The following is a 25,953-nucleotide window of genomic DNA, read 5'->3' as shown; positions in this document are numbered from 1 at the left end:
ATGCTTTTGAACTGTGGTGTTGGACAAGACTCTTGAGAGTCCCTTGGACTGCAAGGAGATCCAACCAGTCCATTCTGAAGGAGATCAGCCCTCGAATTTCTTTGGAGGGAATGATGCTAAAGCTGAAACTCCAGTACTTTGGCCACCTCATGCGAAGAGTTGACTCATTGGAAAAGACTCTGATGCTGGGAGGGATTGGGGGCAGGAGGAGAAGGGGACGACAGAGGATGAGATGGCTGGATGGCATCACCGACTTGATGGACGTGAGTCTGAGTGAACCCCAGGAGTTGGTGATGGACAGGGAGGCCTGGCGTGCTGCAGTTCATGGGGTTACAAAGAGTCGGACACGACTGAGTGACTGAACTGAACTGAACTGAAGCAGGCCTATAAAAAGAATTTCATTGATGGAAATGGAGAAAGGGATAAAAATGTTATTTAATAACAGTAAAATAAAGAGGCTATTGTTTTCCTTCTTCTATTTTTACTTTACTTTTTGGCCATATTGTGTGGCCTGCAGGATCTTAATTCCCTGACTGGGGATAGAACTTGTGTTGCCCTGCAGTGGATGCATGGAGTCTTAACTACTGGACCACCAAGAAAGTCTCTTCTTTTTAATTATTAAATGCCTAATATATGTACAAATTCTTTCTAAAAAGACCTTGAAACTTCAGAGAAGAAAAATGGTCTATCCTTGGGTTTAAGTGATAGAATAAGTGCATTCTGGTTTAATAGCATTCCAGAGAGGAAATATTTAGGGCTTTTACACAGTTCAATATTTGTCAACAATGGAGATGACTGGCTAAAGAATATACAAATATAACCCACATTTAATGGTATATTATTCAGAATGGGTGTTTCTCAGACTGCGTGTGGAATATCAAGTTTAAGAATACTTAGCAATATGTAATCAGGAATAAAGAGGATGTGGTAAGGGAGAAAGAGGTGTGTTAGGCGGCTGCAGCTAAAAGAGGGACTGAATTTTGTGATGCTCTAGAGAACAGAACTAGGGAGGCAAACTTTAGTTTTAGCCATAAAGAAAAATTTGACCTCTTTGCAAAGCACCTAAAGAATATTAAAAATGGCCTTGCTCTCAAAAAGCTGTGGTCCAGTGATAATTTTGAAGAATCAAATTAAGTAATGTACCTGAAAGTACTTTTAAAAATGTCAACTGTGATATATGTGAAAGTTGCTGTTGTCTCCCTGAATTCTTTTTCTCAAAGGAAGTTTGTGAAAGTGTTAGTTGCTCAGTTGTGTCTGACTCTGTGGCCCCATGGAGTGTAGCCTGCCAGGCTCCTCTGTCCATAGAATTCTCCAGGCAATATACTAGAGTGGGTTGCCATTTCCTACTCCAGGGAATCTTCCCAACCCAGGGACTGAACCCCAGTTTCCCACATTACAGGCAGATTCTTTGCCATCTAAGCCACCAGGGAAGCCCATTTTCTCAAAGCAAATAGATGGAAAAATATTAAAGAAACAAACACCAGAGGGCATTGTGGTAGCGTTTAGAAAACAATGACAGTCCAAGACATTTGAAGACAGTTAATATCTCTTAAGAAATCTTTTTTTTTCCTTCTAAGAAAAAGTGATGGTATTGCTTTTATTCAGGTATTATTCACCCTGTTAACTGGCATTTTTAAAGATTTCTAATTATTGCAGGTCACAATATCCTTAAAAAAACACACCTGTGTATCTTACTATGTTAGAGAATACAAACCTTTACCTGGTGGATTTTTCATTTCATATTTTTCTTTTGGAGGAGTCAAGTTCCATTTCAGTTTTGTTTCAGTGGCTTTGTGCCCTAGAAATACTATAACTTGTATTGCCCCTGGTATTTCAAAAAGTAACATTTTAGGGAATTTTCTGGTGGTTGGTCCAATGATTAGGACTTGGAGCTCCCACTGCTGGTTAGATCCCACAAGCCAAGAGGCACAGCCAAAAAAAAAACCGGTAACATTTTGGAGAGGGATGAATTGAGAGTTTGGGGCTAGCAGATGCAAACTATTATATGTAGAATGGATAAACAACAAGGTCCTATTGTATAGCACAGGGAAATATATTCAATATCCTATAATAAACCATAATGAAAAAGAAAAAAATTTTAAAGTAACATTTAAAAAGTAACAGATGACTATTAGAGCCCTCAAGAAAACCATACAGTTGTCAGTAGTTTGCAGATTATTTTATATGTCTCTAAAGTGCAGGTTTTAAATTGAAGTTTTCTGCATATTAGCAAATGAATTGTTGTTGCATGATTTTTATTGTTTCTGGAATATTCTGTAAAAACAGCATTATTTCTTACTTTAAGAGAGAGCTATTTGGGTAACTTAGACATTAGATGTACATTTGGGAGAATTATACTATTTAAATTCACTAGGAATTTCAATTGGGGACCTGGATGAGAAAAAAGTCCTTTGCTGCTAAAGGAATGATAATGGTTAAGACTTAAACCCCATACGTATCATCCTGAGTTTTCACTGATTTCATAAATATTCCCAGCATCTTTGTTAAGAATAATGAGACTTTTTTTGTTTTTCAAATCAAAGAAGCAGATGTGGAAAAATAGAAGACTGATAGCGGCAGGGATGGTGAGCATGAGTGTTTGGAGAGAGAGAGGGAAACTACTGCTTCACAGCTTAGTTAATTGTTATTAACCTAGTTATTAATTTTACTAATTAACTTTATTAATAGTTTTAATTAATTAATATTACTAATTAAAAATAATATTCCTAATGGCTATTCTAAGTTATTAGAGTTAGATTTGCGTTTCTCTATATAGGAAAAAAAGAGAGGTACAGAAATGTTTTAGAAAAATTTCATTCAAAAGGTCTAATACAAACTATTCGGAGACTTGTTGAAGGAGGAAACAGACAGAACAGGCTCCATCTTGAAAGCAGGACTCCATCTTGGGCTGGACTGTAGACTTTGAACTATATGCCCAGTATCTATGGAAACGACATACCAACTGGAAAACCAGACCCCCCCGCCCCCATAGAAGAGCCCCAGGGCTCGTACCTAGACTCTCCATCACCTGAAAGAATACCCTAATTATCTGTGTAACCAAATAGAATATAAATTCTATTATGCTTATTGGGGTATGACCACAGGCCTATTGATCATTGTTCACTGTTAACTACCTAGGCTTACAGCTACAGCTAAGTCACTTCAGTCATGTCCGACTCTGTGCAACCCCATAGACAGCAGCCCACCAGGCTCCCCCATCCCTGGGATTCTCCAGGCAAGAACACTGGAGTGGGTTGCCATTTCCTTCTCCAATGCATGAAAGTGAAAAGTGAAAGGGAAGTCGCTCAGTCGTATTCGACTCTTAGCGACCCCATGGACTGCAGCCCTCCAGGCTCCTCCGCCCATGGGATTTTCCAGGCAAGAGTTCTGGAGTGGGGTGCCATAAGGTATCTGAATCACGGGTTAACTTTGATTGCATCTTTCTTTTCGTTTGTTCAGACTAGTTTCAGGGAATTTGGGGAGGCAGGTTTGGGCACGTACACTTAGGGTATGTAAGATTTTCACAAAGACTGGTCGGGGTCCTTGGCTAAAAAGAGACTCTGCCTTGGGCCTGCAGGTGTAATAAACTACACTCCACTATCTACATTGTCCATCTGAGTGAGTTTGTTTCCTGGAAAGCATGGCTACAACATTGTGAGGATAAATTTTGGTATCAGACAAAATGTATCCATTGAGCATTTCTAATAGAAGTGTGGATTCAAGGATTTTTCTACCTTTAAGGAGTTTACCAACATAGACTTGAAAATAACAATGGAAGAAGCTGCATGTGGTAAGATTTCACTGAAGACATTAAGAGCCAAAGGAGATCAGGGAATAAATACAGCTTTGTGGCTGCCAAGATCTGAGAGGAGGTGGGTCTCAAGCTAGACCTAGGAAGGACTGAGGAAGCCAAGGAGAGGAGGGCAGGGCATGAGGAGAAAGAACAGAACTAACGTAGGGAATAGCATGAGAAAGGCCAGCCACACATGGGGTGCATCCTATCCCCCACAATGCCAACAAAGGGAGCCTTAACTGATGGATTAACTGGCTGCTATTTCTAATGAGAGAGAATTTAAATAAACAGAAATATAAGTTTCTACTTTGAGATATTACTACCTTCCTAGCCAAAGCTTCAGAGAAGTTTATCTTCTCTCAGAGTTCAGTGTGTGGTAAACGTTAAAACAAACAAACAAACAAACAAAAACCCCAAACTGGTAGATTTCAGAAATTATCCTAAACTGAGAAATAGTCTTTGTTACTCTGATCTGAATTTTTACCTATCTTAAACTGTCCATTGTAAAATCTGTTAGTATAACAGTTTGAAAACTCTCATTTTGCTTTTCATATTAATCTTATTGTCTATTATGTCTTGCAACTATTAATAGCTCTATTTACATTTATAATAAGTACATTGTTCTTTGTCATTTCTAGTTGAATATAGAAAATAGATTAATATAAATTATTAATAGATTATTTAGTACAAATTTAGTAAATAGATGTTCACATTGTATGTTGTGATAATTCTTAAATAAAAAAGGGGTCTTATTTAATAAAAATGGAAATTAGAGAGTATAAATATATTTTCTTTAAAAAAATATATATTTATACACTCATTTATATAGTTTCTGATATCCCACACTTGTGATTATAGTTTGCAGTGGTGAAGTGGAGCTAAGAGAAATTAACAGGTATTAAAATTATTTAGCAGCTAATTAAGGAAGAGTATGACTGAGCGACTTCACTTTCACTTTTCACTTTTCACTTTCATGCATTGGAGAAGGAAATGGCAGCCCACTTCAGTGTTCTTGCCTGGAGAATCCCAGGGACGGGGGAGCCTGGTGGGCTGCCGTCTATGGGGTCGCACAGAGTCGGACACGACTGAAGTGACTTAGCAGCAGCAGCAGCAGCAGCAGCAGCAGCTTGTTACTTATTGTAAATTGTGTTACATATATGATGTACGTTTTAAAGATATCTATATCTTATTGTAGTCTACATATCCATAATGATTTTTTTCTGGTAAAAAGATTTTTATTATGGAAAAATTAAAACATATACAACAGTAGAGAGAGCAGTATAATGAAACCCCATATATTTATCACCCCACCTAAAAAATTATAAACATATAGACAATCTAGTTTTATTTATGACCCCTTCATTCCCCACTTCCAGCTCTCCAGAACTAGTTTTAAACAATGCCTAAACACCCTATGACTCTCTTCATAAACATATCAACTATCAAGGTTATTTAACATAGGAAATATTGATATATTGGGTGTTAACTGTAAATATCTGTTTAAACTCATGGCTATCATTATTCATCATATCAGGTAACGGATTAACTAGACAGGTTCAGATTTAGTTAGCTAGTATTTCAAATTCTTCCTGGTGTTGTCAAAAGAGCAGGACTGTTCGAATGCTGTTAATAATAATAAAACAACAATCAGTATAATTTTCATGGTAAATTTCACCAAAATCCACAATTAATTTTTTTTGTTTGTTTCAAGATTTGGTTTAATATTTCTGTATAGATACCTACTTCGCTAAGCCTAATTTCTTTTATCTTGTCACCCACTTCCATTCATGACATTACTAATATTTCATATGGTGTTAGTAATCTGGGGAAAAATTGGAGACCCTCACTTGACTCTGGGCAACGTTCTTGTTGCCCACTGATGTTATAGAGAAGGGGGGTAACTGTTCTTGGCTCTCCTGTAGCTTAGAGTAAATTGGGCATCAAAAAAACGAGTGGCTGATGTGTTAGAATGCTGCTTTCAGAGAATTCAAAGATTTCTACTCCTTCAATATATAGAATCTTCTCCTGGACCTTACTGTTGGAGCTGTGAAATCCCTGGCATCAGCAGGTTGCCAGCCTATGTACTGTTTTCACCCAGGACCTGGAGCTACACCTTCTGATGGAAGGAGAACTTCTGTGGCCTTTCCGCCCCATAAGTCAGGGCCATTGGACCTTAAGAGGCCAACTGGGTGTTGTGTTCCCTCCACTACCTTGCTACTATCAGTTGGTATGGCAGAGGGTCTAACCTCAGTTGTACTTCCTGTTCCTGTATGGCATCAGCATACCTGGATGTATCAGCATCCTTGGGGAGGCCCATCCTCTGCCTTCTCTTTTGCCACCTTTCTAGCTGTGTGGGCAGTCAACTGGTTTTCTTGGTGAGCCAGGGGGAAGCAGGAGACCTCCATTCAGGTGGTCTACCCCTCGGCCTCCATTCTACCACTGATTATCAGGCCTACATGGTATAGTGTGGCAGCCTTGCCCAGGTATTGGTAAAGTAGTACAACATTTTCCGTTTTGCTGCTACTTAGCAGTCCTTGTGGATATATGCCATGACTGAGAAAGAGTGCTGGAGGAGCAATGAATGCCAGTAAGGCTCTAAAGTGAAAGTGAAAGTTGCTCAGTCATGTCCGACTCTTTTTCAACTCTATGGACTGTAGCCTGCCAGGCTCCTCTGTCCATGGAATTCTCCAGGCCACAATACTGGAGTGGATAACTGTTCTCTTCTCCAGGGGATCTTCCCAACCCAGGGATCAAACCCAGGTCTCCCACACTGCAGGCAGATTCTTTACCATCTGAGTCACTAGAAAAGCCCAGTAAGGCCCTAAATCCTAATCTAACTCCTAATGTGATGAATACTACTTACAGGGTTATTGAAATTGTACAAGATATTGTGGGGCTTACACAGTCTAAGTTATTCTTTGTAGCTTAAAGAATAATGCTTATTTTTCCTTTTATTATTTTTTTTTTCCTCTAGAAAATCTTCACTTTGCAATAGGTAGGAAGTAAAGCAACTTTATATCTGTATGAATTAGTTTCAGGTTAGCTCCTAACCACTGTTAGGACCCCAGAAAAAGACTGAGTGAAGTCAAGATATTAGGAAAAGTGTGGACAGGGAGAGACCCTGTAAAAAGGAAGGGAGGAGAGCCCAGAAAGAGCAGGGAGTGGGAAGGGACTCATGAGAAGGAGCAGAATGCAGACAGTCATAAAACGAACTCAAGGATCCCTGTGGGAGGGTGGCTCAGACAGAGCCCACACATTCCACCCCTGTGCTTTTGTCATTCACTGGACTTCTGCTCATGGATTTCTTTTGCAGAAAGAGCTCTGCAACTTTAAAATAGAGGTCTAAAAGCATGGGCTATGACAGATAGTTATGGTTACTGTCAGTGCCCACAGATAATTAGAAACATTTGGAAAAAGAACTACCTCTACCTAACTCTTAAAACACCACCATGTGTGCAATGTTACAACTCCATTGTAGGCATGATTTTCTGGCAGAGTCTACTGCCTCCTGGAAGAGCAGAGGCCTTTGCCCACCTGTAGAACTTGTCTGACCTTGATGTCTCTCTCATTGGGCTTGCCATTACTCTTTATACAGAAGATGTCTTCTGTGGCCAATTCAGTATAGCTCAGGGGTGTCCAGGTCTCTGCCTTTGACATAGTTTGATGTATTTCTTGTAGTATTCTGGATTCAGATCTTCATCCATAGGCTCCTTCTGTGAGTGTTTTACAGGACTGGATAGCTGCATGTCCAACGTGAAGGCCTCAGGGTAGAGGTATATACACTTTCACCCACTTGATATTGAATGATATGCTTGGTAACTGAACTGTAGGGAACTCGGCCATCCAGGTGCTCAAGCTGCTCTGTGGTCTTGGGAATTTCTTGTTGCCTCATTTCAGTCAGATAAGCACAGCTTGTGTAGACTTTTTACTTTTCCTCCATCAGCTGAGTTTTTGGAGGGGAGTCAAATCTCTCATAGTCTTGATCATACCACTGCTTGTAGATATAGGTCTCCCTATCATCCTCTGCCATCAGGGCATCAGAATCCATCCCCTCTCCAAGGCCTAGTTTTCTGACAGAACTTTCTAGACCTTTACTTTGCTGTGGATGTGTGAAAAGCTACATGTCCTCACATTTGGCTACTAGGAACAGGTCCAAGAAGTCTGATGTGATATCATCCAGGTACTGTCTGCATTGAATGCACTTCAGCGGGTGGTGCTTGGAGGACACCACTGTTTTAGTTTGAGCTGTTTTTTCTTTTTCTCAGTTGGGTCTTTGGATGTAGTTTTGCATCGCTTCTCCTCTCTGCTGGCACTTTAATCTTGGACTTCCAGTTTCCAGAACTTTTCACCCTTATCTTTGTAATGAGAAACTTGTGATTTTACTCTTTCAGGTTATTTTTCTCCAGGTCTCTGGCAGCCAGAATCTTTGGGTTGTCTTCTGTGTTTCTTTCCATCTTTCTTATCTCCTTTATCCATTTCAGCCTGAACTTCTGGTTCTGTGTGGCTCCTCCTTAGATTTCTGTTTAGGTATTGGTTCTTTGCTTGACTTCTAAATCTCTTCATCTCTTTGTTCTTCCACTTCCAAGTATGTTTATGGGTTTTACTCTTTCTGGTTCTTCTGCAGCAAGTGATCTAGCAACTGGTTCTCTGGATGTGACTTTATGTCTTTTTTCCTCTTGGTTCTTTTCTTCTTCATTGACAAAATTGTCCAGTTTTGGTCTTTCAATTTCTTCCTCAGGTCTCCTTGTGAAATGAGATGTGATGGTGGTCTGCCTGCTAGTTTGCCTTATAATCCTGGGTGGGCCTAAACTTTGTTTCTCATCTGACTTGCTTTTTCTAGGTATACAAAGTTTAGAAACAAGATTGGGGGACTCCTTTTCCTCTGCTGTTCTCATTCTGCAGTCTTTACCACTTGTTTTCTAGACATCCATTCACTTCCCAACTGAAAGCCTGAGTTCTGTTCTCTAAGGATAGATCTTTATATAAAAAGGATTTGATTTTACCCAAGTAGCCCTCCACTGATAATTCTTCTTTATGTAATTTGCATAGTCACATAACTGCTTCTTTATTTCTATTTGCAGAAATTCATGCAAGAGATTCAGTTTCTTCTTCACACATTCCTTTTCTGTTAAGCTATCTGAAAACACAGGGAGTCTGCTCTCAAACTGCAAAGAAAATCATCTTCACCTCACTCAGCAGGGATGATTTCCTTTTTTTTTTTTTTTAATTGAAGTTCCTTTTGATATGTTGCAATGAACACATTTGCAAATTAGGAAGTTCATGTAGTAGAGATCTTTTCTCAGGTTTCTTCCCCAGGAAATATCCTGGGTCTTCATACTGTGGACCTATTTTCTTCTTTTGCAACATTTATTCTCTGCTTCAGATTCCTGTCATTTAACTGTATGGTTTTCCCCTGCCTCTTTTGTGATATATTTTCTTTTTGTTGCCTGTTTGCATTTTCTCTATTCAATACTGTTCCTGGTGTTTTGTCCTTTGCTCCCATTGACCAATGCTGTGGTTATTTTAACCAAAATCATTGATCCTAGTCTTGCTCCACAGTTACTAGGGATCCCATAATTGGGACACTTTTATAAATCAGTTCTTAGGGTCTATGCCAAGAGAGGACAATATAGCTGAAATTGTAGACTTGAATTACTTACAGGATACCAATGACAAACCTAGAAAATGAGAGAATTGGGACATCCTTGAAGTATTGGACATCTGCCCCCAACTGCTCACATTTTCATGGTTTTCATTTGAATCTGATAATTAAGGGCCTGGAGTGGGCCTTCTATGTCAATTGCAGACCACAATGATTCCAGATCTAGGGCAATAATGTACCAAAGGAACCTGACATTATAATCTAGAAATCACTCTCTCTCCAGAGTAGCCCCAACTGAGTTAAAAATTGTTTATGAAGGGGAAAATGTATGTCAGTTTATACCATCACTCTATTTTGGAACAGTGTATGGAAATCAACTCTGAATATTCATTGGAAGGACTGATGCTGAAGCTGAAGCTCCAATACTTCGGCCACGTGATGTGAAGAGCTGACTCATTGGAAAAGACCCTGATGCTGGGAAAGATTGAGGGCAGGAAGAGAAGTGGGTGACAGAGGATGAGATGGTTAGATGGCGTCACTGACTCAGTGGACATAACTTTGAGCAAAGAGAGAGTGAGTTAGTGAAAGAGAGAGAACTTAGCCAGAGACAATGAAAGACTGTCTGGGAGATAGTGAAAGACAAGGGAAGCCTAGTGTGGTGCACTCCATGGAGTCGTAAAGAATCAGACATGACTTAATATACTCCATGTATATTATGGAGATAGAGTAGGAAGATTTTCTCTTTTCCAAATGACCACTATTTAATCTTTTAAGGGTTTTAAGTACTTCTGATAATGTGGAAAGTGTCAGAAAAGACAAACTGGTTAGTTTTCAACATCAAATGAAAATAGAATCATTGTAAAGATTTTTCAGACTGCTCACTCATCTGGTAATTTACCTTTTTCCTTGGTACATTAGGTCAAATGCCTCATTGACTTTGTCAAAAGGTAGGGTATGGGTCACCAATGCATCCAAATCCAATTTCTTATTCTTGTAGTCAGCAGCCAGTTTTGGAACAGAAGTGACACCTTTCCAACCTGTAATTGCCGAAAATGTCAAATAAACACATGGGTCTTGACATGAAGGGATAGTTTAACCAGTGTTTGTCAAATGAATGAAATTTTTAGGTCAGATATGGGTTGTTTTAAATAGATTATCCCCCTGCCATCTTTATTTATTTATTTTTGTATTTTTAATCTATTAAATTTTTTTAAGAGAAAAATTCAAGATTATTTTCTATTTTTAGATAAGGAATTATCTCAGTTTGATCCAAGTCTACCTTTTGTTCCCCTATGTTGGTCTATTTTAATGTAAAATGAATTTCAATTTGCAAATTACAGTTATCCTTCTATAAAAATTCTGTTTACTTTCAAGTAATCAACAGAATAAATAGCTTTCATATAGTCTTCAGATATGTTCTAGGCACTCAATATTTTAAAAAAATAATTTTTCTTTCAGTAACCTTCATTATGATAATTTGAGTACTGCTATGAAGAAAAAAGAAAACAAAAACTGACCACCAAAGCTTGTTCCAGTTAGAGTACGGCCCATTAATAGCTCCATTGCAGAAACATTCAATCCATTGTCACCAACGTTTACTCCAATGATAGTGCATACTCCCCAACCTACTGTTACACTGTCCAGGGCAGCTCTCTGGAAGGTCAAACAAAAAAAGATGAGCTGAGTAGGTAGAAAAGTAGAACATGAACTGCAATGTGGGTATGTTCAATGCTTCAGGGAAAATTTACACAATTCTGCATTATGACCTTATGGTCATAATATAGATTGAGACTTAAGGCACTTATGTTCTGTTTCAGATAGCACATCCAATAAAATTCTGAACATCATCAAAAATGATATTTAAATGAAACGAAACATATTTTACTCTGTTTAATACCACAGTTATGCTGAACCTATAGTGTATTTCATTGTATGTCAAGAAAAATACACATACATGAAGTTAAGGAAAGATCTATAGATGATATTGTAAACTCGAATCAACAAGTTTTTGACCATTTACAATGGAATATGCAAAGATATTTGCAATTCCAGAGGCTTAGGATCCAAATTAAGTCATGAAGAGAGAGTGAATAAGTAAATATGAGGCATATACTGGAAACTTAATAGATCTCAATGTAGGATAAATTAAAAGAAATGCTATTTAAAACAGAAAACAAAACAGTTAAACAGAAAATGATAGTGGCTGCTGCTCATCAAACATTTCATCTGCTTCCCTATAGTTTTTAGCTCTCCTGCGGTTACATAGAGTCACGTGACTAGTTCTGGGCTACAGGCCAGAGTGATGTGTGCCATTTCCTGGCCAAAATGGAAAAGCCAGTGGGCAACCTGCCAGCTATCCCTTCTGCTCTAACAACCCAGAGAACCTCGTGTTAAGATTGTAAAGCCATGAATTAGAACTTCCTTCATAGCTAAGTCATTACATGGAAAACAGGGACCCAGAGGATTTGCACTGATCTTTGCATGAGAGAAGAAAAAATATTGTTATCTTAACCACTGCAGGTTTGGAGTTAATATGAAATGCCAAGATTGAAAACATAAATAAGTTTAAGAAAAATATAAACTTGTGGATGGCCATTCCACATAGAAGCCCTGTGGTATAGTGGAACATTTAAAAATCTTTTGAGACTAATGTTATAGAAGAAAAGTATAATTTACCCCATATCCTTTGCCATGAGTGCTCAGTCACTTCAGTCATGTCTGACTCTCTGCGACCCCATGGACTGTGGCCCGCCAGGCTCCTCTGTCCATGGGATTCTCCAGGCAAGAATACTGGAGTGGGTTGCCATTTCCTTCTCCAGTGATAAAGTATGAAGTGAGTGAAGTGAGTAAAGTGAAGTCGCTCAGTTGTGACTGACTCTTTGTGACCCCATGGATTGTAGCCTACCAGGCTCCTCTGTCCATGGGATTTCCCAGGCAAGAGTACTGGAGTGGGGTGCCATTTTCTTCTCCTTTGCCATAGTACGTAGTCAACTTGATTCTCACTTGTCAAGGTGACTTTTACTTCACAAGGTGACTTTACTTACAGAAGTTCCACTAGAAATACTGTTGCTTTTCATCACTGAACACTATATGAAAGAAGCAGTCTGAAGTACGGTATATTCGCTCCTTCTTCTCTCGTTGTCTCTGTCTGTCTTACTAGGGATGGAAAATGACCTAGAACTTTTAGAATGTGTTTTGAAATCTTTATTTGAATATGTGTTTATTTATAGTTTTGAAAATTTCTAACATTTCTAAATAGCAACTCTTTTACTTTCTACATTTCTTGTATGGCAGAAGCATTTTTGTTTAACGCATATTGTACAGAAGAACCCACAAAGAGAGGAAAACAACACAGGCACTGCTTGTTACCTTAAGGGAGCTGCTTAGATTATTCCCATTTGGGGTTTGGCTGTGCCATGTGGCTTAGGGATCTTTTTTTTTTTTTTTTTAAACTTTACATAATTGTGTTAGTTTTGCCAAATAAGATCTTAGTTCGCTGGCCAGGGATTAAACCTGTGCCCTCTGCAGTGAAAGTGTGGAGTCTTAACCACAGGACTGCCAAAGAACCCTCCTCTATGTTTTTAAATTTAATATCTTTCCTATTGCCCTTTTCTCCATTTCTGAGCTTTTCTCCAAGCAGGGAATTGACCTCCATAAATATGACTTAGTTAAATGGGTATTATATGCAAATATAGGGTTTTATTTAGTAGCCTCTGATAACTTTTGATGAGAATTATTTTTAATTCTCAAAATCTTATAAAATTGTCCATTACTGTAAATTTCTAATTATTTTGTTGGGTTTCTTAGGCTGCTTTAGAGCATTAGAAATCATCAGAATCAAGTTCATACCCATTACTGGAATGTCTTCAACAATCTAGAAATTTAGCTTTCCTTTCCCTTTGTGGAAGGGTAGGCAGCTTATTTTTTGTGGTTAAATAAACCCATCTCTTTTCATTTGGATTCTCTAGTGTGATTCTGCTCCATAATTTAAAATACATTTCTTGGTGTAATAAATAAAATAATAATGGAACCTGAAAGATTTAGATCCGTGGTTCTCAGCTTGACAAACTTGTAATAAATATTAGTACCTTGGTCCCCAGTGCGTGAGAATATCCTAGATATGGGTCTATTCATTGACACTGAAAAACAACTCCCCAGATACTTCTAAAGTTTTGAGAATCTCTGTACTAGAAAAATAAGGTTAAATAGGCTGAATTTCAGTGCTGTGAAACATGTGAGCCGTGGGAAGTGGAGGAATGGATGTAGCACATTGTAGTCCTCAGGTTCCAAGGACAATTTAAATAGTAGGGCCTGAAGCTTTGGCTGCAGAGGAGCAGTGCAGGACAAGGAGCTCTCCCTGCATGAATTTCAGTAATAGCATTTATTGAGTCCTTCCCACGTGGTGCAGTGGTAACAAATCTGTCTGCCAATGCAGAAGACACGGGTCAGGAAGATCTCCTAGATGAGGTAATGGCAACCCACTCCAGTATTCTTGCCTAGGAAATCCCAGGGACAGAGGAGCATGGTGGGCTAGTCTGTGGGGTCATAAAGAGTCAGACAGGACTGAGCAACTGAGCACATAGGTGCATACGCTTATTAATGGCCAAATCCTCTCTTAAGCAGTCACACTATTTGCAGTGAAACTGTTCTGAGAGGCAAGACCCAGGAAGGGCAGCCTATTGCTCTCAGCAGCTCTTTCCAGTTTCCATTCTCTCCTGGGGAAGACATGTCAGGTGAGAACTGAGGAGAAGAATCAGCAAAGCCTGTTCCTGGGAGACTGAACTACAGAATTGCATTCTTTATAGCCTCCCAGTGCCCAGTTGTGGAGAAGGCAAATGGCACCCCACTCCAGTACTCTTGCCTGGAAAATCCCATGGACGGAGGAGCCTGGTAGGCTGCAGTCCATGGGGTCTCGAAGAGTCGGACACGCTTGAGTGACTTCACTTTCACTTTTCACTTTCATGCATTGGAGAAGGAAATGGCAACCCACTCCAATGTTCTTGCCTGGAGAATCCTAGGGAAGGCGGAGTCTGGTGGGCTGCCGTCTATGGGGTCGCACAGAGTCGGACATAACTGAAGCGACTTAGCAGCAGCAGCAGCAGCAGCAGTGCCCAGTTGTGTCCGCCTCTTTGCGACCCCTGGTGTTTGGATGGCAAAGAATCTGCCTGCAGTGTGGAGACCCAGGTTCAATCCCTGGGTTGGGAAGATCCCCTGGAGAAGGAAAAGGTGACCCACTATAGTATTCTTGCCTGAAATTCCTTGGACAGAAGATCCTGGTGGGCTACAGTCCATGGGGTCATAAAGAGTCAAACACGACTGAGTGACTAACATACACACACATTTTGCAACCCTGTTGGCTGTAGCCCACCAGGCTCCTCTGTTCATGGAATTTCCCAGGCAAGAATACTGGAGTGGGTTGCCATTTCCTTCTCTAGGGATTAAACTGTCACCTCTTGTGTCTCCTGCATTGGTAGATGGGTTCTTTACTGCTAGTGCCACCTGGAAAGCCTCTCCTTAGAGGAGAGTTTTAGGAGCCAGGCTGAGTGAAAGTGTAAATAAAAAGAAATAGTGTCATAACTATTAATACTTCACAGTTCTCACTAATGAAAGAAAAGTTCTCACTAATTTCTCCATAGACAGAAAATTTAATTGATGACTTCTCTAATCATCTTGTTAAAAAAACAAAACAAACCCTTCCTAATGGTGTCTTTGAGCAAATATGCATTAGGCGAGTATTTGCTGGAGACTAAGGCTGCGCACTCTGGAGGCTAACTAATCCCTACATTGCCTGTTGGCTCTTTATCCCATCTTTTGGAGCAGAACATACAGGACTAGAGGTGTGGATCTGCAATCATGCAGTTGCTCAGGACCCTGCACTTAGAAAGGCCCTCCTTTCCTGTCCTGAGAGGAGAAGAAATCTGAATGAATCAAAACTGTAGTGTTTAGGAAAAAAGGATTTAGATTTAATTTTGCAGCTTGTTGATTTTTCAATTGAAAATTTCACATGTAATTTGGACCTAATTCTGCAGACCATTTATTTAGATCTCTTGGACAGAACTGGCTTGTTTGCAGGTTGCTAACCTCTCCTGGCTGTATTTTAATGTGAGAGTGGATACCTTTGGCTGTTAGGAGGGACACCAGTCACCCTCTCTATTCCCTCTTCTAGGACTACCTTTTCTTTTTCCGTCACTTCTCATAGGACAATTCTTTTATAAAGTTTTAATTTGTAAGTTTTCTCTTAATGTTTTTGCTGAATTTCATGTGAAAGAATAAACAAATGTTAATAACACATTAATATTAAGTAGTAATTAGCAATATAACAAATAAAAATTAATTACATGTTATGTAATGTATAATGGCATCTAATATATTAATAAGTATTGCTTATATAAAGTTAACTTGCTGCTGCTGCTGCTAAGTCGCTTCAGTCGTGTCCGACTCTGTGCAACCCCAGAGACGGCAGCCCACCAGGTTCCTCCATCCCTGGGATTCTCCAGGCAAGAACACTGGAGTGGGTTGCCATTTCCTTCTCCAATCCATGAAAGGGAAAAGGGAAAGTGAAATCGCTCAGTCGTGTCCGACTCCTAGTGACCCCATGGACTGCAGCCTACCAGGCTTCTCCGTCCATGGGATTTTCCAGGCAAGAGTACTGGAGTGGGGTGCCACTGCCTTCTCTGAAAGTTAACTTATATATACGTAAATATTAATATTAAATATAAACATATTAATATATTTTCAATGTCAATTATGTCAATAAGCAATATTTATTATATCTATTATAAAAAAAAATACATACCATGATTTTAGCTCCGCCTACACACTCAAAGGCAAAGTCCACACCTCCATTGGTCATTTCAACAATGACCTCTTGAATGGGTTTGTCTAGGTCTTTAGGATTGAGGCAGTCAGTGGCTCCAAGGGCTTTGGCCTTTGCAAACTTCTCACTATTGATGTCAACAACTATGATTCGGGAAGCTTCTGATGCTTTACAACCCATTACAGCAGAGAGACCAACACCTCCTAGGCCAAAGATGGCACAGGTAGAACCAGGTGTGACCTGCAGGCAAGAACATTATAAATTAACTTTTCAAGCAGCTGTTCCCATTTTTGAAAAAGGGACAGAGTGAAGTGGGAGCAAAAAAAGGGACAGAGTTAAGTGGGGGCTGCTGCTGCTGAGTCGCTTCAGTTGTGTCCGACTCTGTGCGACCCCATAGACGGCAGCCCACCAGGCTCCCCCGTCCCTGGGATTCTCCAGGCAAGAACACTGGAGTGGGTTGCCATTTCCTTCTCCAATGCATGAAAGTAAAAAGTGAAAGGGAAGTTGCTCAGTCGTGTCCGACTCTTAGCGACCCCATGGATTGCAGCCTACCAGGCTTCTCCATCCATGGGATTTTCCAGGCAAGAGTACTGGAGTGGGGTGTCATTGCCTTCTCCTAAGTGGGGGAAGGAACAGATATATAAAAGCCTGTCTGTTGTAAAGCTAAATGATATAGCTAAATGGGGGAAATTTGCCAATGTGAAAATGTATGAATCACTGGCTAACTTTGAAGAAACATTTGAAGGCTTTAGAATTAGAATTATCAGCTCATAATTCTACAAACCCAAGTAAAAATTGTTCTCTTGTCTTCCTTTTCCCTTTAGTGTTATGAGAACAAAAACTGAAGCCCACACATTTTAAAGGGCTTATTGGTTTCTTTTTAAAATAGATCTTCCCTGGTGGCTCAGACGGTAAAGCATCTGCCTACAATGTGGGAGACCTGGGTTCAATCCCTGGGTCGGGAATATCTCCTGGAGAAGGAAATGGCAACCTACTCCAGTACTCTTGCCTGGAAAATCCATGGATGGAGGAGCCTGGTAGGCTGCAGTCCATGGGGTCGCTAAGAGTTGGACACGACTGAGCAATTTCACTTTCACTTTTCACTTTCATGGATTGGAGAAGGAAATGGCAACCCACTTCAGTGTTCTTGCCTGGAGAATACCAGGGGTGGGGGAGCCTGGTGGGCTGCCATCTATGGGGTCGCACAGAGCTGTCCATGACTGAAGTGACTTAGCAGCAGCAGCAGCAGCAGCAGACATGCATACACTGGCTTTTGCTACTCAGGGAAAAAGAATATATATATTTTGTAAATATTCAGAATACTGTTCTATACATACTATGTAATCTTTACTATGATACTGTAGTATGAGTTTAGTATATTTACAAATGTATTTCTCCAGAGACTGTTATAAAGTTCGCCAGTAAGTCTAATTGGAAGTAGACATGCATTTTTCTCATTGAAGCAATGTTGTACACAGTTGTGCATAGCTTACAACAGTGCATAAACTGAGTACACTACCAATTGTGTGATACAACTGGACATTTTGTGTAAAAGTGTCTTTAATTGCAGTTTGGGGTGGGGGGGTCATTATAAAGTATTGTTTGTTTTTTTATTTGTGTTAGTCACTTAGTCATGTCCGACTCTATACAACCCCATCGACTGTAGCCCACCAGACATCTCTATCCATGGGATTCTCCAGACAAGAATCCTGGAGTGGATTGCCATGCCCTCCTCCCAGGGATCTTCCCGACCCAGGGACTGAAGCCCAGTCTCCTGCATTGCAGGTGAACTCTTTACCATGTGAGCCACAAGGGAAGGTTATAAGGTATAACCCCACTTAAAAATAGAGCTTTAAATAGTGTATGATTATCTATCTACAGACAACACTCTTAGGACATTTTTATGCTTTCAAAGATCTCTATGAAATGTAATTAATTTGGCAATAAAGGATGCAATCAGATTGATAAGAACAAGGGGAATGGTCCTTAATAATTAATCAGAGTTATTGTATCACTTTTCTTCTCAGAGGTAAATTAAAAATTATTAAAGCTCTTGCCTTTTGTCTAGATTACTGACAATTCATTTCTTTTTACTTGCTCCTATCAAATTTATTTCTCTTTTTTGAGTATCTCATGAGGTGGATTAGCTGTTCTTCAGCATCGGGAAGAACAGATTCTGGGAATTTAGGTAAGCTTTGACTAGATTTAAAAGAAAATTATGGCTGAATCTCAAGGGTTAATATCCCTGAAGAAAGACTAAAGTGGTAGAAGGTAATAGTCAACATGGAGTCCAGAAAAGGGCAGGGTGAAAAGGTAGCTGTGGTGGTGGTGGTGCTGGTGATTGTAGCAAAGAACAGTAATTCTTTCCTGTGTCTCCAGTGTTATCTAGAGGAAAATATGCCTTGAATGCCAGGGTCACATCAGCTCTTAAGTTCTCCCAACTAACAATACCCTTCCTGTAGGAGCCTTCAGATTATAGTTTGACTTCTCATATAGTCTTAAATTTTTGCTAATGAATAAATGAATGAATGAATTTTTAGAAAGAGATAATATACCGAGAGCCAAGAATAGCATCCCTATCTGCTTGACTGATATAATTCTCAACTAAAAGTTGTATCTTGATATTTTGGCTACTAGATCAGCCTTTTATTTTGGTTCAGCTGACTTCATTTTCTTGACACTGATCAACTCTATGTAATCTTATATAAAAAAAATAGTTGGATTGCAAAGCTGAGGACCAAGCCTCACCAAGATGTTTTAGGGGTTACATATGAACCTGGCTTTATTCATTCACTTGCTGAAAACTTTCCAAGCTCATACTATGTGCCAGGCACAAGGCTAGGCCCCAGAGCCATCACAACAAACAAGAGAGAATTCTTGTCCTTATGGAACAAATCATCTAATAAGAAGGAGAAATAAGTGGGAAATATCTCTGTAGTGTGATAAGAAGGAAGAAAGGGATAAATACAGATACTTTAGGGGAAACTGTGAGGGATGCCCAATGCATGCCTGGGAGGATGGAGTAGGTTTCCAATGGGAAGTGACAAATAAATGGAGTCAGACAGAAGAAGTAGGGGAGCTTTCCAGGCAGTGTTGGTGGGAGCCAGGTGTGAAGAAAAGTCTAGAGGCCACATTTAGAACTCAGAGACTGGGGGTCAGGCCCAGGGGAACAGCAAGCCATGAAAGGAAATAGAAAGAATGACTAGCATATTGAAAGAAAAGGGGAATAATTAAAGGGGAATGAAATCTCCAGATTTTGTTGTTTAGGAAGACCAAGCTGGTTGCATTTTGCAGTTTAGAGTTAAGGGATAAAGATTGATGTCAAGGAGGTTCAAATAAGGAGGTCACCAGTAGTCTTGCCTGGGAAATCACATGGACAGAGGAGCCTTGTGGGCTACAATCCACCGGGTTGCAAAGAGTTGGACACAACTTAGCAACTGAACATGCAAAATCCCGCAGAAGTGGTAAAGCGGGGTTGAAACCTACGTGTGCCTGACTCTGGCAGCTCTGTGCTTTCTCTCAGCCTCCCGAAGCTCAGAATGAGGCCCTTGAAATAGGCAGAGCGAGCGCTAGTGGACAGATGGAGAGAGGGAGAGAGGGTAACCAAGGACAGGAAGACAAGAAAGATGGATAGTGTGTTCAGATCTGCCCATGGGGGTGCACTTGGAGGCAAGGGGGTGGGTTCACCTATCGGGTGCTGCATGAGGACAGCGAGGGCGGCCTGGGGACCAGCTTCTCAGGTGGCACCAGAGGGAGGAGGAAGTGGGAGTGGATGGAAGGGGAGCCTTTGCTTGCAGGCAGGCAGTACAAATTAAAAAAAAAAAGAAAAAAAAGGAGGTCGTTTGAAGCATCCAAGTGATAGTGACATCTCTCTAGTCTGTCAGAGCTTTGTAAAAGCTTTGTAAGAGCTTTGTAAAAGCTTCTAAATTCTAACATGGAATTTCAGGGACGCATCTTGCCACCATCAGGGCTGCCATCTGAGATCCTCCCTTGAAGCCACAAAGGGGCAAAGGGAGATGTAGAGATGAATTACTACATTTGAGAGAGAGGAAATGGCAACCCACTCCAATATTCTTGCCTGGAGAATCCCATGGACAGAGGAGCCTGGCTACAGTCCACGGGGTCGGACACGACTGAGCGACTTCACTTTCTTTCACTTTCACTTTCTAATCTGCTGCATCGGGGAGAAACTAGGTGGCTATATGGGTGTAGTTTCTGTTGTTTCTTGACCGGATCTGCTGTCCCAGGACAAGGGACATGTTTAGGGGACATGTTTAAGCAGACTGTGCTTAAATCAGGGATAGTCAATAATCTAACATACTAGTAAAGGAAAGGAAATTAACATGAACTGGATGCCAGCTATATGCTAGCCTCTGGGCCAGATGTCTTACATATGTAATATGATTTAATTATCCCACAGCTATTTGTAATAGATATTACAGTAGAGAGAGAGAGGAGTGGAGAGGTTAAATACCTTGCCTAGAATCACAAAGGTAATAAATGACAGAGCCAGTTTTTGAAGATAAATCTGGCTGCTTTATCATGCTGCCTCCCAGTAACATCTATCTTACACAGCCTGGTGATTAACCATTTTACCTTGGCATTGTTGATGACAGCTCCATAGCCAGTTGAAAATGCACATCCAAGCAGACAAACTCTCTCTAAATTGGCATCGTCCTCTAGTTTGGCAAGGTTGACATCTGAGACCACAGTGTACTGACTGAAGGTACTGGTCCCCATGAAATGGTAAATTGGTTTTCCTTTGCAGGTAAACCTGCTGGTTCCATCTTCCATTAATTTTTGATCACCCATAGGATTTTTAAAATGCCTAGGGAGAAAAAAGATACAAAAAAGGGAAAGTTGATGGACAACTGATTACTTTCCTGAAAGAAAGTACCTACCTGCTCCCCGACGCAAGCACCTACCCTCCCCACTTTGGACTATTTTCAAGTAAATCTCAGACATCACTGTTTCATCTGTAAATATTTCAGTATGTGTCACTAAAAGATTCTTTTAATTCTACAGATTTCATTTGGTTGGTATGTCTCTTATGTCTCTTGATTTATAGGTTCTCATCCTACCCTTTGTTTGTTCCCCTGCAGTTTTTTTTTGTTGAATAAATAGTTATTTGTCCTACAGAATTTTCTTCACTCTAGATTTTTCTGATTATGTTCCTGTAATCTGGTTTAGCATCATTTCTTCATCGCTGTATTTCCCCTAAACTAGTATTTTTGATTTAAATGCTTGATCTGATTCAAATTTTATGTTTTTGTAGGAATATTGCTAAAATAGCGTATGTAGTGTATGCCTCACCTGGAGGCATGTAATAGCTTATCTCTTTGTGATGCTGGAAAGAGCTGATGGTCATTGCCAAAATCTGTTATTTCATTAGAGGTTTGCAAAAGGGTCTATTCATTTTTTGAATATCTGCAACAACCCTGTGAAGTAGGTATTATTGTCTCCTTTTTATAGATGAGTAAATTGAGGCACAGTATGGGGAGAAGAGCCTGGAGGACTACGGTCCATTGAGTTGCAAAGAGTCCGACATGGCTGTAGCAACTGAGCACGAATGTGTGCATAGATATGAGTAGTAAAATTTTAGCTTCTGAAATAACTAGTTTCAATTAGCACTAAAGATAAATATTTCGTTTCTATAGTCTAAGAAAAAATAAGGCAATTAAGATTTTTGACTCCGGATCCAGACTGCCTAGATTCAAAATCTAGCTCCAATCCATGTGGCCTTGGAATAAATTACTGTGACGCATTGCATTTCTCTCTCATCCTCTGTAGAAGTGAGAGGGTAACAGGCAGGTAAAGAACAGAAAATCAGTCTGGGATGCCATCAGGTATACCCCTGGTGCATCTTCACCCCGCCTTGGTGGTAGAACCGGGAGGTCCGAGTATGGTGCCTGCGTCAGTAAGGGACAGACTTAAGTCGGACCAGGGAAGGAAAGCTTCGGTGGAAAGTCTGTCTACACCCCCGTCTAGAGCAGGGAGGGACGCCTCCAGTAGAAAGATGGCGCTGGTCACTTTTTTCTCTCTTACAGATGGGAGCTAACAATTCCAGCCTCACTCCTTTGAACTGTATCCTGAAAAACTGGGATAGATTTGATCCTTAGAGCTTAAAGATGGTATGCCTGATATTCCTATGTGATACTGCATGGCCACGGTATCCATTGGAGGAAGGCAAATGGTGGCCAGTTGGATATAATTATCTTAATTATAATATTATTTTACAATTAGACCAGTTCTGTAGAAAACAAAGGAAATGGGTAGAAGTAGCATATGTGTTGACCTTTTTCTCTGCAAGACATGCCAGACTTATGTCCTAAGGGCATAGATTTGGGTATGAAACCAGCTCCCTCCTGTCCTCCTACTTTGCCCCCTTACCCGGGGCTCCAAACTGAAAGTCAGGCCCCCCACCTCGCCCAGAAGGGTTGCCTCAGTAAAAACCCAAACTGAGATTCAAACTGCCCAAGAAGAGGTCCAAACAACCCCTGTCTCATTATGACCTCAGACTACGCTGGTTTCAAAGAAACTCAGACAGTTGAAGTAAGAGAAGCTCAGACAGCTGTAAGGCGAGTGCAGAGAAAAAGAGAGTGAGCTGGGCAGTCAGGCAAGAAAAAGGAAATTTATTAGAGGGAAAAGAGAGAGTGACTGGCTCTTAAGGAGAACCAGTGTTCTCCCTTTCTGACAGAGTCCTTCTTATACCCCACCAATGAAAAATTCTCTGAAAAGATGGTCACATAGCCAGAGGTCTGGAATCTGGTGGTCTTGCAGCTTTGAGAAGATAAGTGCCAGTGAGATAACAGGATGCCATTTTGGCAATTTGGTCAGTCTCACAGATCACTGTGATTTTATTCTTCATTTGCAAGGTCGACATAATGAGCCATCTTATCAATGAGACCCCATGTGGGCCCTATCATTCCAGCCTTTTTGATTTAGGATAAGGGCCAAAGGTCAATCTTCTGTAACTGCTTCCTGCAGGACAGGAGCATCATGGGCGTAAGATAAGACATTGTGGGGGTAAGATAAGAAAAGGAATGCGGGCCAAGAGGATTTGTGTGGGGTCGAAGTTTTTGATAATCTGAGTGAGTTAGAAGTAGCTCGTGGATAGTTCAGTTGGTGAAGGCTTGTAAGTGGTCCTGCCACTGTAAGAGTTACCCTGGGCTTTGTAGAAGTGATGAGAGTTGGGGCCTGGGGCCCTGGGCACCTTTAGTCTTCAGTGGCAAATCTGAGGAAGCTGGGCAGAGCTGGGTCGGAGGACTCCTGCTCAGAACCTGGAGGGGAATGTCTGGATCCCTGGAGGTGGATTTGGGCAGCTGACCTTCCAATGTCCCGTTATGCCACAGCTGGGACATGGACCTGCAGGGGGCCTTGGCTTTAGGCATGAGCAGATCCAATGGCCTTCTTTGCCGTAGTTGAAGCAGAGTCCAGGTGGCTTCCTTCTTTTGTTGGTTGATGGTGGCTTGAAGCCACATAGGGCAAGGGATAAAAGGTGGCATTTGGTCTGATCTCTTTGGGCCTTCTCTAGCTTTGCCTATTCTTCCCGGTTATTGAAAATCTTAGAGGCTGAATTTAAAAGGTCTCGTTGAGGGGTTTGAGGGCCTTCTGCCTTTTTTAGTTTCTTTTGGATATCTGGGGATGACTGGGAGATAAAATGGGTGTTAAGGACAATGGTGCCCTCTGCTGAAGTGGGGTCTAATTTTGTATATTTTTGTAGCGCTTCTGTTAACCTGGCTAGAAATTGTGCTGGGTTTTCATCTAGCCCTTGAGTTATTTCCCGGAGCTTATCAAAGTTGATGGCTTTATGCCCTGTCTTTTGAAGGCCCACAATGAGACAAGCAACCATGTGATTATGGGCTGCTCGTCCAGGTCTCCCTGCCTGATAATCCCAATTGGGATCTTCTCGGGGGACAGCTGTTGCCCCTACCGGCTTAGTGTCATCTGTCCTGTGTATCTCATCAGCATGCGCCTGAGAGGCTTGCCATACTCATTCCTTCTCTTCTGTGAGAAGAGTGGAGGAAAGTATGATGTAAATATCATGCCAGGTTAAGTCATAAGACTGGGTAAGACACTTGAATTCTTTTAGATAATTATCCAGGTATGAGGAGAAGGAGCCAAGATGCTTTTCAGTCTGAGACAAATCGTGAGGGAGAAAGGGACATGAACCCTAACAATGCCTTCTACTCCAGCTACTTCCCCTGAAGGGAGGAGTGGAGCAGGGGAAGGAGCGGGGTCCGTGGTGAAGTTTCCTGTTTTAAAGTTGTTCAGGACTGGCTATGGGGAAGAGATCTAGGGTGGTCTGGGTAAAGCCTTGGGACCCTTAGGGTACAGGGTGGGGCTGAGATCTCAGAGCTTATTACAGGCAAGGGGATTGGGAGCGATAGGGGGTAGGCTGTGGTTGGAAGGGTCTAAGGAAGAAGAAGAAAAGTCTGATCAGGAATCGGGAGACATTGTATTAGGATAGGCTAAGAGTATTTGAGAAGTAGAACAGGATTCACAGAGAGAGCGTTGAGAGTAGAGAGTGAAGAAAGCCTGAACATAAGGGATTTCTAACCACTTGCCGTTGTGGCAGCAGATGTTATCAAGGTCCCATAGGGTATTATAATTGAGAGTTCTGTTTTCTGGCCATTGGAGCCTGTTATCAAGTCTGTGTTGTGCCAGCCAATGTTAGAATAGTAAATAAGCCTTTTTGGTCTTATCTCCCCTTGGAAGCCCAAGGCTTTTAGGTTTTGGAAAAGGCATCTTAGAGGAATAGATTTTGAGGGCTAGGATTGAGAATTTCCCATTATGGATGAATAGGGAGGTTAGACAAGGGCAAGAGTGAGGAGAAAGGTCTGAGAGAAAAGGCATCCCCATTCTCAGGACTTTCTCAGAGAGTAATAATAGTCTGCTTTGTAATGGGAGTCCCCTATTTCAGAGTCAGATGGGGCGCAAGGCCGAGGGCCCTAGGGCCGTGGAGATCCTCCTGCCTAGCGCTAGGACTTGGAAAAGAGGCTAGAGAGAGAGGATCCGAGGGAATGGGATTTCACTCACCCTTGTAACCGATGGATGAAATGTGGGCTGGTGTGTGGATGTCGCTCCAGCAAGGCAAGTGGAGAGTCCCATCCTGGAGCTCATCTCAGTTTCTTGGCAAGGTCCAAGGGAGGGGACCACTGGAGGTGGGCTCATGAGAGGAGCCCACCCAGTTGCAGTGGATCTTCCCTCCCGGGTTTTCTGACAATGAGACCCCATGTGTGATAGGGCCCACATGGGGTCTCATTGATAAGATGGCTTCTTATGTCGACCTCACAAACAAAGAATAAATCACAGTGATCTGTGAGACTGATCAAATTGCCCAAATGGCATTCGGTTATCTCACTGGCACCTAAGTTCTCAAAGCTGCAAGACCACCAGATTCCAGACCTCCAGCTGTGTGACCATCCCTTCAGAGAACTTTTCACTGGTGGGCTATAAGAAGGACTACGTCAGAAAGGGAGAATGCTGGTTCTCCTTAAGAGCCAGTCACCCTCTCTTTTCCCTCTACTAAATTTCCTTTTTCTTGCCTGACTGCCTGGCTCAGTCTCTTTTTCTCTGCACTTGCCCTACAATGTGGGAACTGCTGCTGCTGCTAAGTCACTTCAGTCATGTTCAACTCTGTGCGACCCCATAAATGGCAGCCCACCAGGCTCCCCTGTCCCTGGGATTCTCCAGGCAAGAACACTGGAGTGGGTTGCCATTTCCTTCTCTAATACAATG

At 41.2% G+C, this 25,953-nt stretch overlaps 1 protein-coding gene across 1 annotated transcript in view; it reads right to left on the bottom strand.

Annotated features, from left to right (window-relative positions):
• Positions 1-5,006: 5,006 nt before the first annotated feature.
• Positions 5,007-25,953, bottom strand: part of ADH4 (alcohol dehydrogenase 4 (class II), pi polypeptide) — a 32,356-nt gene continuing 11,409 nt past the window's right edge. Inside the window, exons 5-9 of the mRNA XM_061419587.1 lie at positions 20,809-21,040; positions 16,192-16,452; positions 10,913-11,048; positions 10,294-10,432; positions 5,007-5,416 (exon numbers count right to left, since the gene is read on the bottom strand). Coding sequence (XP_061275571.1) covers positions 5,392-5,416; positions 10,294-10,432; positions 10,913-11,048; positions 16,192-16,452; positions 20,809-21,040 — 793 coding nt within the window. The 3' untranslated portion in view covers positions 5,007-5,391. The remainder of the gene's footprint in view (positions 5,417-10,293; positions 10,433-10,912; positions 11,049-16,191; positions 16,453-20,808; positions 21,041-25,953) is intronic.

Source organism: Bos javanicus, chromosome 6 (genome assembly GCF_032452875.1).
Source record: "Bos javanicus breed banteng chromosome 6, ARS-OSU_banteng_1.0, whole genome shotgun sequence".
Taxonomy (NCBI): Eukaryota; Metazoa; Chordata; class Mammalia; order Artiodactyla; family Bovidae; genus Bos; species Bos javanicus.
Note: the sequence above shows the minus strand (reverse complement) of the source record. Positions and strands in the feature narration are given on the sequence as shown.